Source organism: Neoarius graeffei, chromosome 14 (assembly GCF_027579695.1).
Source record: "Neoarius graeffei isolate fNeoGra1 chromosome 14, fNeoGra1.pri, whole genome shotgun sequence".
Classification (NCBI taxonomy): domain Eukaryota; kingdom Metazoa; phylum Chordata; class Actinopteri; order Siluriformes; family Ariidae; genus Neoarius; species Neoarius graeffei.
Window position 1 is genome coordinate 6,345,881 of NC_083582.1, and position 13,675 is coordinate 6,359,555.

Below are 13,675 nucleotides of genomic sequence, written 5' to 3' on the forward strand. Positions count from 1 at the left end.
CGACCACCGAGCCTCATTAGCCGGTTAAAGTCGGTTAACCTATGAGTTTAAACAGGGATGCAAACGGCGGATGCCGCCTTTTTCACGGCTGAATCATGCAGATCCGATTTTTTTTTCGCATTTTTTGCACATTTGCGCAGCTTCCGCGAAAATGTGCGCAGCTTTCTGATTTACTGTTTTCTTCTCATATCTGGAACTGAGTTTAGATTTCGAACATTCTTACGATAAAACGTCCTGCATAGTCTCTTTATGATAAACGTCTTAATGCCACTTACCCGTGAGGTTATCAAGTAGACATTCTTCTTCGGAACCTTCCAGAGGTATAGTTGGGATACCCATCCCGCAACAAAATATTTATAAGCTTCCAGGCTCTTGTAAGCTTTGAGGGCTTTGCCAGTGTAACACGATTCACGATTAACGAGAAAACTGTAAATGTCGTGGTAGGCCAGATCGGGCAAATCGCCGGCACCGCAGCTCCGAATTTCCCTGAACAAGGATTGCGGCAAGTTGTACAGATCTGCAATCCCCAACCTGGAACACTTTTCCACGTAACGCTGCCTCACGTCACCTTCAAGATGCTGAACAAACTTAGACAAGTTATCGCGCGATGTACGGTAGATGGGGTATTTTCCGAATTTTCTTGGGGATTACTCCTTGGATCCATTACGCTCGCGCAAGGTAAACAATCCTGAAGCCGTCCAATATGGCGGAGTAAACACGGATGGGTCACGTGACTGCACATCCTCTACAGGTCAGGAGGAAAGGAAGGGGGAGGGGAGAGGAAATGTGGGTATTGTTAGTGTCGTTGCCTTGGCAATGCGTGTCCATGGATCTGGGGGGGGGGCGGAGCTTCTGAAGGAGCACTGAAGAGAGGTGTGTATTTGTTTGTGTGTGTTGAACTCAAATTCTCTCTCCAGAATCGATGACTCCTTCTAGAAAATAAATCTTTAACGCACCTGAGCGAGAGACGTAACCGAATTTAAACCGATTATTATGAACATGTAACGTCTTCTAAACAAATGGGCATGAATAACAAACAAACATGAAAAACAGACCTGAATAAGAGGCACACTACTGTTTTGGGGTGTTCGGTTTGCTTGTTTTCCTTTAAGAAAGCATGATAGAATATTCTCCATTAGATGACCTTTGAACCCGAGACGTGCATTGGGAGCAGAACCCTAAGGGACGCATCACAATTTTTTTATTATTGGATAGGACAGTGTAGAGACAGGAAATGAGCGGGAGAGAGAGGGAAATGACCTCGGGCCGGAATCGAACCCGGGTCCCCGGATTTATGGTATGGCGCCTTATCCACCTGAGCCACGACGCCCCCGTATCACAATTTTAAAAAAGATCAGATATGAACCTTGCAGGACAAAGAAAGACCTGCATGCTGTATCGCATCTACAGCGGCGGCTAAGCCAAACGCCTGCTAATGCTAGACGGGTCTGGAGCAAGCCCCTCCCCCCCAGAAAATTTTGAAATGTAAATGCTTTTTTTTTTATTATTACTGACCATTTCCCTGTAAAACACTTGCAAAATCTGTATGAAATTTCCCTCCAGACGTGTGCGTGGGCTTGGCTTTCTCAGTTCCCCTCTGTAGTACGCTGCCTGGCTCTGCAACATAACTGCATACGCTACGGCATGGTCACGTGGTCTGGCTCAGCCAATCAGCGTGCGAGAATCAATCATCAAATATGGCGTCGCTTCTGATTATGACCCAAGTTGAAGACAATTTTGTGGTGAAATAATTGGATTTGCAGCAAATTCTGGGCAGCGGAGACGATATAAATCGCTTGAACACTGAAAGGCAAAGGTTGATTTGTTTTTTCTGGGACTGAGTAGCTGGCGCAGACCGTGTGTGTAGGCGGAGAAAACCTCCGGTCGCTGGTGCTTGTGGACATCTCTGGCCTGGTCAGGGTGACGGTGGTTAAATGACGCTACTACCGTAGCTTGCTTATATTTTGGGGAACAAAAACATCGAAATGATTTCATGGTCTAATTAAACAGTCCAGCACTTCTCTTTAGTTGAGATCAGTTATGCACTGGAGCGATGTAGCTGAGCTTGAGGAACTGTGGGTCAAAATTCATACCCTGTCCACACTAGGGATTTTGTACCGATACGAAACTACTTTCATACCGCAACACCTGTCCACACTAGCAACTATACCGGTACTGTAGCGGTATAACTGTATCGGTACGAAACCCACAAACGTATAGGTGTCGTACCGGTACAGTATCGGTACTGTAGCGCTTCGCTGTAGTGTGGACAGATGAAGCGGCTCTGTATCGATACAAATATAATGCGCATGCGCAAAGTCACACCAAAATCGATGTCTTCGCTGAATAAAATAGTGAAGAACGGAGATTCGTTTGTTTCTTTCTCAACTGCCTCGCGCGTTTTATACAATTCGACTGAATAAATGACCACCAGAAATACAGACTGTACATTGACAACAAAAAGCACACACGCGTTGTTTCATCCGCCGGAAAGAAGTTACTCGGTAACCACGGAAACATTTCGCGCACGCGCATTTCAACTACCGTGAAAGAAAACCGCAAACATTTCTCGCTAGTGTGGACAGATGCACTAAACTGTACCGGTATACTTTGTATCGATACAGTTATACCACTTTCGTACCGGTATAAGTGTGAACACAGCATCAGTGTCATGGTTTAGGCCACGCCCACTATGGGTTTACATTACACTGCAAACTGTGAACCATTTATTTTTACACAATAGACTTATCCTCAATTTTAATTCCAGCTGCACAGATCGGCGTTTTGCACCCTCAAAAGTCTTAATAAATCGTCCTCAGGTTTGGGGGCGGGGTCACGTACGAGCGAAAGACGCTTTAATCGCGTCTGAGGGTACCTGGACACTCTAAACACTACAGACGCTGCGTGATAAGTCCGCGACTGACTTGGATAACGTTTGTAATTAACCAAGTCACGGTTGCTACAGTAACTCTTAAGGCCAATTTATGCTGACAACGCAGTCCTCGCAGATGGTGTCTGCGAAGCCCCCCCCTTCGCAGACGCTCTGCGCGCACCTCCCAAAAATTGTGACCACCGCAGACAGCGTCACAGACAAGAGGGCTCTGATTGGTCCACTCTACATCCGCTGTACACGCACTTCCGCTTCCCTACTTTCCCGGTTTGGTTTGTTTTCACGACCGCCATTTTTAAAAACACGAGCGAAGATGGAGCAGCACGAAGAGCGGTTGATCGAGGAAGTGAGGAAGTACGTACATCTATACGACTCCAGTTCTAGTCATTATAAGTAACCGGAGGATAAACACTCCACTAACCACACCCACCAACTACTCCTAGCGATTTCGCGACTTTGCGCCCCCTTGCGTTGTGGCGGTGAATAACATCGCGCACGCCTATTACTCCCCGCTCAACGATAAACTACAACTGTCTGCGAAAAGCTATCTGCGAAAGCCTTATCGCAAGAGCATGCAGAGGCCTTAAGAGACGACTACGTGGAAAATCATGAATAAATACCGTACGAATTTGGTTTAAAGGCAACGTTTTCGGCGAGTCGTCACAGGAAGTACGTTCAAAACAGGTAAGATGAGAAGAAAGAGGTGGAATAAGAGGAAGGAGGAGATTCAAGAGTTGATGTGAAATTGTGGTGCGTGTGTGTACTGGCTGAATCGTTTCAATGATAGGGGAACATTTGGAGCCACTTTAAACGCTTCCTCACAGTCATGTGTTCCCAATTCCACAAAATAAGCTCAAATCAAAACTCTACATGTAACCCACATCTTTCCTTTATCTCTCTCTCTCTCTCTCTCTCACACACACACGGAACAGGGACAGCTCAGTCAAAACAACTGTCACAGAGAATCACAGGACTAGATAAGCGGCGCTAACGAGCGTTAACGATAACTGCTTCCTGTCCCACCATTTACACCAGTGTGTCAGCGAGAGAGCAGCTCAAAGCCCAAGCACTTTAACGACCGTCGTGTTTCACACGTGAGGCTGCAGACGTCCCGTGCAGAGAGACGACAGTTTAAAGTGGAAACAGCTTCTCTGGCACGCAGATGCACAGATAAAGAGGAGAAAAATGGAGAGAGAAAGAAAGAGACATGAAACAAAGCATATATATATATATATATATATATATATATATATATATATATATATATATATATGTGACGCCTCACCGAATCCAGGGACGCATGTCGGCCGAAACGAATCCGAGATAATCGCAAAAGGAGCATTTTTTTTTCGAAATTTGTGATTTTCGTTTTTTTCCATCATGTGCAAGTTGGGGGCGGCACGGTGGTGTAGTGGTTAGCGCTGTCGCCTCACAGCAAGAAGGTCCTGGGTTCGAGCCCCGGGGCCGGCGAGGGCCTTTCTGTGTGGAGTTTGCATGTTCTCCCCGTGTCCGCGTGGGTTTCCTCCGGGTGCTCCGGTTTCCCCCACAGTCCAAAGACATGCAGGTTAGGTTAACTGGTGACTCTAAATTGACCGTAGGTGTGAATGTGAGTGTGAATGGTTGTCTGTGTCTATGTGTCAGCCCTGTGATGACCTGGCGACTTGTCCAGGGTGTACCCCGCCTTTCGCCCGTAGTCAGCTGGGATAGGCTCCAGCTTGCCTGCGACCCTGTAGAAGGATAAAGCGGCTAGAGATAATGAATGAATGAATGAATGAATGTGCAAGTTGAGATCTTGAAGAATGCAATCAGTATTTCAGATAATAGATTGTTTTGTTGGAAAAGCATACATTTTTTGTTGCAAATTGTCTCGTTTTTGTCAGGACTGTAGCCTGCTGGGGGGTGTGGGTAAATTACCATATGGGCCATTCACATGATGATTTAAGTCTTTTGTTTTGTTTTTTTCGCGAATCAGCTGTATGATACGAGTTGAGCTTGTGGCTACTTAGCTGCATACAGGCGTGTGATTTCACTATGGAATGAGGAAGCTAAACAGAGCGCAGAGGAGCTGAAACACCGCGAAGCAAACAGACACTCGGTATTTACATCGGAGATCACCATTTCTAGCAAAAAAAAAACCGCAACCTCGTTTTCCAGATTGAATACACGGACCATTCTAGGATTACATTCCATCGGAGGCACTGGTGTGTGCAAGGCGCCGTTTCTCTTTCTGATGGGGTGAGTTTATTAATCTAAGGCTGTGTGGTTATTTTTGCATGTAACGGAGAGTGTTGTGGTTTGGTTAAGCCTAGGTCACAACCGGACGTACGATTTTTTGGCCGTGCGATTTTTGCCGTTTCCCCAAATCGCTGCGGTTTTTTTTTTTTGTTCACGGAGAAAGATGCGCGTTGGCCGTAAGTTTGTCTTGCAACCTGAAAAAAACGTAAGTGCCCGTAGAGTTTGTTTGACATGACAATGAACCTCTGCGGCCGGTCTGCGGCTCGAAAATCAGCACGTCACACGCGCGCTCTCGTGCGTTTCTTGCGTTTTTTGCGTGTAGACCGTTCGTAGGAGCACGCACTGTACGGCCGGTTGTGACCGAGGCTTTACATGAAACTAGTGTTGTGTTAGTTGTGTCATCATCGTGCTATCTTTCTTTCTTACGGTGTGAGTAATTTTTCAACCACAAAACGTTAAAGTATACTTTAGGACTTATTTTTGTACTTCATAATTGTGTTGGGCATACTTTGCATGGAAGGAAAATTGAAGTGGTGATCTTTGTTTACATGAAAGTAGCATCGTGCTAGCTAGTAGGGGGTGGGGCTTTCCTTAATGTCATGCAAATGAGCACCATTATGTGCCCGCCCTGCACCCAGAGTAGCTGAGATGGAAAACTTTGAGGGCGATTTTTTCCCTTTTCTGTTTTAAGAAGTATACACTTTCAAAAGGCCACACATTCTTCAAATGTTGTCAGATCTCCACATGGAAGGCATCATTGGAAAGCTTAGAAACTGTACTTTCTGAATCTGTCAATAACTCAAAATGCCCCCTGGCAGACACGTGTCCCTGGATAACGTTATCTGACACATATATTTATTGTTACGTTTTTATCTGTGTATACTGTGGCTTGTGCTTGGGATTTTTTTAAAATTCTATTTTATGTTGTACAGTGTCTTTTTCTTTTCACGACGTCTGATAACTTGCTCCTGTAACGCAATTTCCCAGCTTGGGATCAATCAAGGAAATCCATCATTCAGTGAAAGTGTGATCAGCGTGGAGAAAATCAAACTAACGGTACAGAGTTGGCACTTTATTACTGCTTGCTTTTTGATTTTTTTAAACTTAACCAAACTTAACTTTTTTTTTTTAAATATGAAAAACACGGGCGGCACGGTGGTGTAGTGGTCAGTGCTGTCGCCTCACAGCAAGAAGGTCCTGGGTTCGAGCCCCGTGGCCGGCGAGGGCCTTTCTGTGCGGAGTTTGCATGTTCTCCCCGTGTCCGCGTGGGTTTCCTCCGGGTGCTCCGGTTTCCCCCACAGTCCAAAGACATGCAGGTTAGGTTAACTGGTGACTCTAAATTGAGCGTAGGTGTGAATGTGAGTGTGAATGGTTGTCTGTGTCTATGTGTCGCCCTGTGATGACCTGGCGACTTGTCCAGGGTGAACCCCGCCTTTCACCCGTAGTCAGCTGGGATAGGCTCCAGCTCGCCTGCGACCCTGTAGAACAGGATAAAGCAGCTAGAGATAATGAGATATGAAAAACACCTTACAAAAAAAAAATCCAGCCAATCAATCAAATTCAAGAATCCACCAGCACTCGGGACAAACAACTAAAACCCATTTCCCGTTACTGTTGCATGTTGGGGTTAAATGTGAGTCAAGGGCCATGATGTCATCCCATTTGGAAACCATGGCCTAATGTTTCGAGAAGCAACTTTGGAACCAAAAGGTTGTTGGTTTGATTCCCTGGACCAGCAGGAATGGGTCCTGCTGTGGGTGTGTCAGGGTCCTGTTGTACATCGCTCTGGATAATGTAATTTAGTCCCTTTAAAAAAAGAAAAAAGTAGGCGGGGCCTAGTAGGGGCATGACATCTCATCGAACAGAAATCCAGGTTCCTGCAGTCGCTCTTTCACCTCCAGCTGCTCGGACTGCATCCCGCCTCATTGCAAGTCGACGGAAACGTTTCAGACGTGCGCGTGCGGTTTTTAAATGAACTCGACTATGCGAATACGACAGCGTTCTCGATCGCACCTCGGGGTGGTCCTGGAAAACTCATCAATCCCAACGCCTCGATGGCAGCCATGTCAGCTTTTTCTCAGCGCTGTTGTCTGGCACGCAAGACGGAAGAATCAAGAAACAAAACAAAAAAAAACGTGGGTGGAGATATGGAATGAGGGCCAAGCTCATGGCAGCTCTCAGTGTGCGTGCGTGTGTGTGCGCGTGACAGAAGCATGTCGCATGCGTGTACGGTATGTGTGACACGATGGTGAACACTAAGTGGTGCCATGTGCACGACTCAGCACGAGAAACGCACAACACAAAGCGAATAAACAAACGCCGGTGTCCATGTGTGGAGTAAAATATCTTTAAACATCTAGATTTTCTCTCCCAAACTCAATCAACCTTCTACCATCATAAAACCCGAGCCGGATAATCAGGATTAACGTTCTACACCAGGGAAATTCAACTAAAATGTAGAACGTTACATCCAGTTCCATGAACTTTTTCGTTTACGAAGGTCCTGAGCACGAGAACATGGGATAACGGTCTCCTCTGAGACTGGAACCATTAATGAGTCGCCAGAAATAAATAGCAAGTTTGTGTTTCACATTAACACTTTTGACTGTGTGTGTCTGTGTGTGTGTCTGTGTGTGTGTGTGTGTGTGTGTGTGTGTGTGTGTGTGTGTGTGTGTGTGTATACACTTACATGGTTTGCGAGAGATCTTCTGAGGCTGTGTGTCGAACGTCGGCTGTCGGATAGCAAACCTCCTAACAGACGAGACACAGAGAGAGAGAGAGAGAGAGAGAGAGAGAGATTTAAAGAAAAAAGGAGTGTAATCTTTGGCATGGTGTTGTTTTCTGGAAGGAGTCTCCAGTGCCAGCGGTCAGAGGGAAAACTAACATACAAGCTGCTGCTGTTTACACGTAGCTGCGAGAACTTTCTTCATCAACATTCCACAACATTAAAGGGATAAAACCATGTTGTGTCATTCTTCCAAAAATTGTACTCGCTGGCAAATCGCTGTAGCGTAAGCGGAATAAAGCACTAGAGAACGTGCCGTTCTAGGAAACTAATCAACTCTGCAGTAGTAACCGTACAGTAACTCCGCTTCATCACACCAGCCTGTTGTTGATTAGTTTCCAATAACAGTATAACATGAAGTGTTTTATTCCTGACATAACGTACATTACACTCGCACAGACACTGGATTTAAACTCAATCCTTCTTTCTTACAACAAAGTTTCTTTCTCAAGGACATTTCACAGCAGTTGCTCAGCTTCCACACAGGACGGGGACACACACACACACACACACACACACACACACGGTCCACTTTGTACAGAGCATCACTGATGTGTGATTTTCCATGCACAGAGCATCCAAAGGGGATCAAACCAGTGCTATCATTTTCTGTCATTACTCATCCTGCAGCAGACAGCCACGGAAATCCAGAGTATTTTGGCAAAGAGGGAGAGCCCTCGCATCAGAGAGAGAGAGAGAGGGAGAGAGAGAGGGAGATAGAGAGAGGGTGCGAGAGAGACAGAGAGAGAGAGAGAGAGAGAGAAACAGACAGAGCGAGAGAGAGAGACAGAGTGAGACAGTGAGAGAGGGAGACAGAGAGAGAGGGAGAGAGACACAGAGAGAGAGACAGAGAGGGAGCAAGAGACAGACAGAGAGGGAGTGAGAGAGAGACAGAGAGAGCAAGACAGCAAGAGAGAGACAGAGCAAGAGAGAGGGAGCGAGAGAGAGAGAGAAAAACAGAGAAAGGGAGTGAGAGACAGAGAGAGTGAGAAAGACAGAGGAAGCGAGAGAGAGGGAGACAGAAAGAGAGGGAGCGAGAGAGTGAGACAGAGAGAAAGACAGAGGGAGCAATAGAGAGGGAGAGAGAGACAGAGAGGGAGTGAGAGACAGACAGAGAGAGAGGGAGTGAGAGACAGTGAGAAAGAGAGGGAGTGAGAGACAGAGAGGGAGCAAGAGAGAGAGGGAGTCAGAGTGAGACAGAGAGGGAGACAGAGAGACAGAGAGGGAGCGAGAGAGACAGAGAGAGGGAGTGAGAGAGGGGGAGAGAGAGAGGGAGCGAGAGAGAGAGACAGAGAGAGGGAGAGCGAGAGAGGGAGAGCGAGAGAGAGAGAGGGAGGGAGCGAGAGAGAGAGAGAGACAGAGAGAGGGAGTGAGAGAGAAAGCAAGACAGCAAGAGAGAGACAGAGAGAGAGGGAGAGACAGAGCAAGAGAGGGGGCGAGAGAGGGAGCAAGAGAGACAGAGAGAGGAGAGAGACAGAGAGGGAGCAAGAGAGAGACAGAGAGAAAGCAAGAGAGAGACAAACAGAGAGGGAGCAAGAGAGAGAGAGGGAGACAGAGAGAGGGAGTGAGAGAGACAGAGAGCAAAAGAGAGACAGAGAGAGAGCAAGAGAGAAAGGGAGTGAGAGAGAGGGGTGAGAGAGAGACAGAGAGAACAAGAGAGACAGAGAGGGAGTGAGAGAGTGAGAGAGGGAACGAGAGAAAGAGAGGGAGACAGAGAGAGCAAGACAGCAAGAGAGAGACAGACAGAGAGAGGGAGCGAGCGAGAGAGAGACAGACAGAGCAAGAAAGAGGGAGGGGGGAGCGAGAGGCACACACACACAGAGAGACTGTCCTTTCATATAGAAAACAAACACATCACCTATCTCATGAGGGTGGGCGCGCCCCCTTTCACAGGTCACATCATAAACTAATAAACGTCACTATGAGGGGAAAAAAAAAAGGAGTGCACACACACACACACACACCCTTCTCTGATCTGCGCGCACACACTTCTTTATTTGAATCTTTTACAGTTTTACAATGGTTTATATAAAATAATCTAATACATTATTTTGGGGCTCTGTGTCCTGTTTTCACAACTGAACACTTGTTCAGAGAGAGAGAGAGAAAGAACAAGCAAGGGGAATAATATAGGAAAATAAGAAGAAAAATAAAGTAAGGAGAATAAGCAAAAATGAAGGAATGAAAATTAAAGTGGAGCAAAAAGTAACAAATAGAAAGAGGAAAAACTGCAGAAGGAAAAGCAAATATGAAATTAATTTAGAAATAAATGGAGGTATGAAACAAGGGATAAAAAACACAAAGAAAGGGAATGAAAGAAGGAAAAGGAAATAAGGAGAAAGGTGAAAAAGAAGGGAAAGAAAGAAGAAAGGCACAGAAGCGTCATTCCCCATCAAATCAACTAAATTTCGAACATTTCCCATCCAAAAATACTTTTTTGAATTTTTAAACAAATTTTAGTGTTTTGATCCTTAAAAGTGGATTTAAAAAAAAAAAACAATTAAATTCAATGAAACAAAAGATGCATTTACAATTTTCACATTAATTACTCTACAGAACCTTTTCTCCCAGCACACAGAAAACCAGATTTACGCCTTGGAAAAGACGCTAAATTTAACAATTTCATTCTGGAAGAGTGTTGGTGCTGGAGTTGGTTTATTCTGGGCGTGTCATCAATAGGACGCTGCAAATGCCTGAAGACTGAGAAGTTCATTCCTGACCAGGATATGAGAAGAAAAGAATATAGAATAATCTTTTATAAAGAGTAATGGCTTTTAAAAATGCACTTGTGATTTGTAAAACTGTGGGGTTCCCCCTCCCCCCATTTCTGGGCCATTGCCATTGGTACGTACGACACTGAAAGGTATTTAAAGTGCCAGAGTCTTGAAGTGCACCAACATGTCTATCCACAAAACCAAAATAAGGGATGTGGGGACGTGGTGTCCTTTTCAAAATCCCAAACTCACTCGAAAATGAGAAGCAAAGTTGATAAACTTGGCCCACTTCAACGAAATGGTGTGAAGCTCCAGAAAATCAACCTGTAAAAGCTTTAATATTTTTGGCTTTCATCATGTGTGTATACATTTGTAATAACGGAGGTGAAAGAAAGACTAAAAGGGGGGAAGGAATGAAAGGAAGGAAGGAAGGTATGTAGATGATATATAGTGCACTTTATATGTGGTTTGGGTCACGGCAGAAGGAGCGAGGTCATGGATGAAACACCTACCTCTCCTGGAAGTGTTTAGAGGGGATGAGTCCGGCACGAGAGTTGGCGCCGCCGTCGACTTTGGCCTGCCACCACGTAGGGTCCTCCTGACACATGACCCGCAGAACATCACCCTTCTTAAAGGCCAAACCTGCCTCCTTACAGGGAATCGCTTTGTCCTCCTCCGGGTCGTAATCAAACAGAGCCTTCATGTACACCTTAGAGAGAAAATCAGATTATCAATCTGCATATGCATGTATGTAGTGTGTCTCCAGGTGTGGTGCTGTGGAGTTACCTTGGGCTCACTGGCTGAACTTTCTGTCTCTGGACCCGGTACCACTTTAAATGTAATGGCACCCTCAGACTGGGACTGCAAATCAAACCAAAAAGCATGACCTCACCATCTATGTCAATAACCCACAATCAATTCAGCTCACACATTATTTATTCCCTTCGTACAAAACCCAACCCAACCATGCAGGTAACCACACCACAGACACACATTTCTCTCTCTCTCTTTCTCTCTCATACGGTACCAGAATCTGAATGATGTCCTCTGGTTTCTTGCCCTCCACTGGGATGCCATTGACCTCCTTCAGCTCATCTCCCAGGTGGATCAGCCCTGCATACGAGAAGGCAAAATGGGTAGAAATATATATATTATGAAATACAGAGAGAAGATTTGAACATATTATACAGTGTGTAAACATATAAACTTGTCAGAATTTGGTCCACTTCAACTGCTCTAATATCCAGCTTTTGGTATTTTGGTAAGATCAGGAGGATGATGATGTTTCGACTTGTGAAGATTTATCAGCAGTTCTTTGTTGTGAATTCTTATACTCTCCTAAGAACAGACACTGTAAAACAAGTCTCTCTTTCAGTGGGGAAGCTGTACTCCAGTGTTGATTTGGTGATGAAATGTAAGAAATGATGATTAATCTTTTTTCTATAACAAAATAACTCATCAAAAGGTGAAGGCAACTGCACAAAGGTCATTCATCAAAGGCAAGAGGGTGAAGAAGTCTGGGTAAAGGAGATTCTGTGAAGGCAAATGATCAAGACCAAGTGGGCAAAGCAGACCAGGTGGAGTAGACTCCGTGAAGGTAAGCAATCAAAGGCAAGTGGGCAAAGGAGACAAGGTGGAGGGGACTCCGTGAAGGTAAGCAATCAAAGGCAAGTGGGCAAAGGAGACCAGGTGGAGGAGACTCCGTGAAGGTAAGCGATCAAAGGCAAGTGAGCAAAGGAGACCAGGTGGAGGAGACTCCGTGAAGGTAAGCGATCAAAGGCAAGTGGGCAAAGAAGACCAGGTGGAGGAGACTCCGTTAAGGTAAGCGATCAAAGGCAAGTGAGCAGAGGAGACTCCGTGAAGGTAAGCGATCAAAGGCAAGTGGGCAAAGGAGACCAGGTGGAGGAGACTCCGTGAAGCTAAGCGATCAAAGGCAAGTGAGCAGAGGAGACTCCGTGAAGGTAAGCGATCAAAGGCAAGTGGGCAAAGGAGACCAGGTGGAGGAGACTCCGTGAAGGTAAGCGATCAAAGGCAAGTGAGCAAAGGAGACCAGGTGGAGGAGACTCCGTGAAGGTAAGCAATCAAAGGCAAGTGGGCAAAGGAGACCAGGTGGAGGAGACTCCGTGAAGGTAAGCGATCAAAGGCAAGTGGGCAAAGGAGACCAGGTGGAGGAGACTCCGTGAAGGTAAGCGATCAAAGGCAAGTGGGCAAAGGAGACCAGGTGGAAGAGACTCCATGAAGGCAAGCGATCAAGGGCAAGTGGGCAAAGAAGACTGGGTGGATGAGACCTGCCAGAGGCAACTTAGCAGAGGTAATTAGGTGGAGGAGACCAGGCAAAGGACAGAGGAAACCTGCCAGTGGAGACTTGGCAGAGAAGTTTGGGTGGAGGAGACCAGAGAAAGGAGACTGGGCAAAGGAAAAAAAATGAGCAGAAGAAGTGACTAGGTAGGGGAAACTGGGCAAATGAAGACTGGATTAAATGGACTGGGCAAAAGAGCCTGGACCAAGGAGACTGGGCAGGGACAAATAAGCAGAGGTGACTGGACCTTGGAGAAGGGGACTGGGCAAAGGTGAGTGAGCAAAGACAGCACACACAGAAGGGAGTACAAAGGCAACTCTGCAAAGGGCAACAGAATTATGGTGACTGGACAAGGAGACAGTACAGAGGAGCCTGGACCAAGGCAACTGGACAAAGACATATGGACCAAGGAGTCTGGACTACTGGGCAAAACGCAAGTGGTAGAAGATAACCGGGAGAAGCCGAACATCACACAGATGGGATAAAAAACAGACTACTGTAAATGAAGAACCAGTCAGTAAATACCCACAGTTCTGTTGTACAGAGTATGCAAGTATCTAACCACTTCCCTCCGGGAGAAAAAAACAAAAAACAAAAAAACAGCTGATTGGTTGGTGGAATCAGTACGAGCAGATATAACTCACCACTCCTGTCTGCTGCTCCTCCCTTCATGATGCGAGCGATGGTGACAGCTCCGTTTTTTTCATTTTTTTTAATGGTGGCCCCCTGTTCAAACACAGTGCCAAGAATAA

General features: G+C 45.9%; 1 protein-coding gene across 4 annotated transcripts in view; it reads right to left on the reverse strand.

The window, feature by feature from the left end:
- The window catches only part of mpp7a (MAGUK p55 scaffold protein 7a), a 314,814-nt gene that overhangs the window by 76,512 nt on the left and 224,627 nt on the right, over window positions 1–13,675 (reverse strand). For all 4 annotated transcript variants that reach the window (XM_060939197.1, XM_060939196.1, XM_060939198.1 and 1 more), the window contains 5 exons: window positions 13,568–13,649; window positions 11,652–11,737; window positions 11,411–11,485; window positions 11,137–11,333; window positions 7,815–7,876 (listed from right to left, as the gene is read on the reverse strand). In XM_060939197.1, the coding sequence (XP_060795180.1) occupies window positions 7,815–7,876; window positions 11,137–11,333; window positions 11,411–11,485; window positions 11,652–11,737; window positions 13,568–13,649 (502 nt within the window). The remainder of the gene's footprint in view (window positions 1–7,814; window positions 7,877–11,136; window positions 11,334–11,410; window positions 11,486–11,651; window positions 11,738–13,567; window positions 13,650–13,675) is intronic.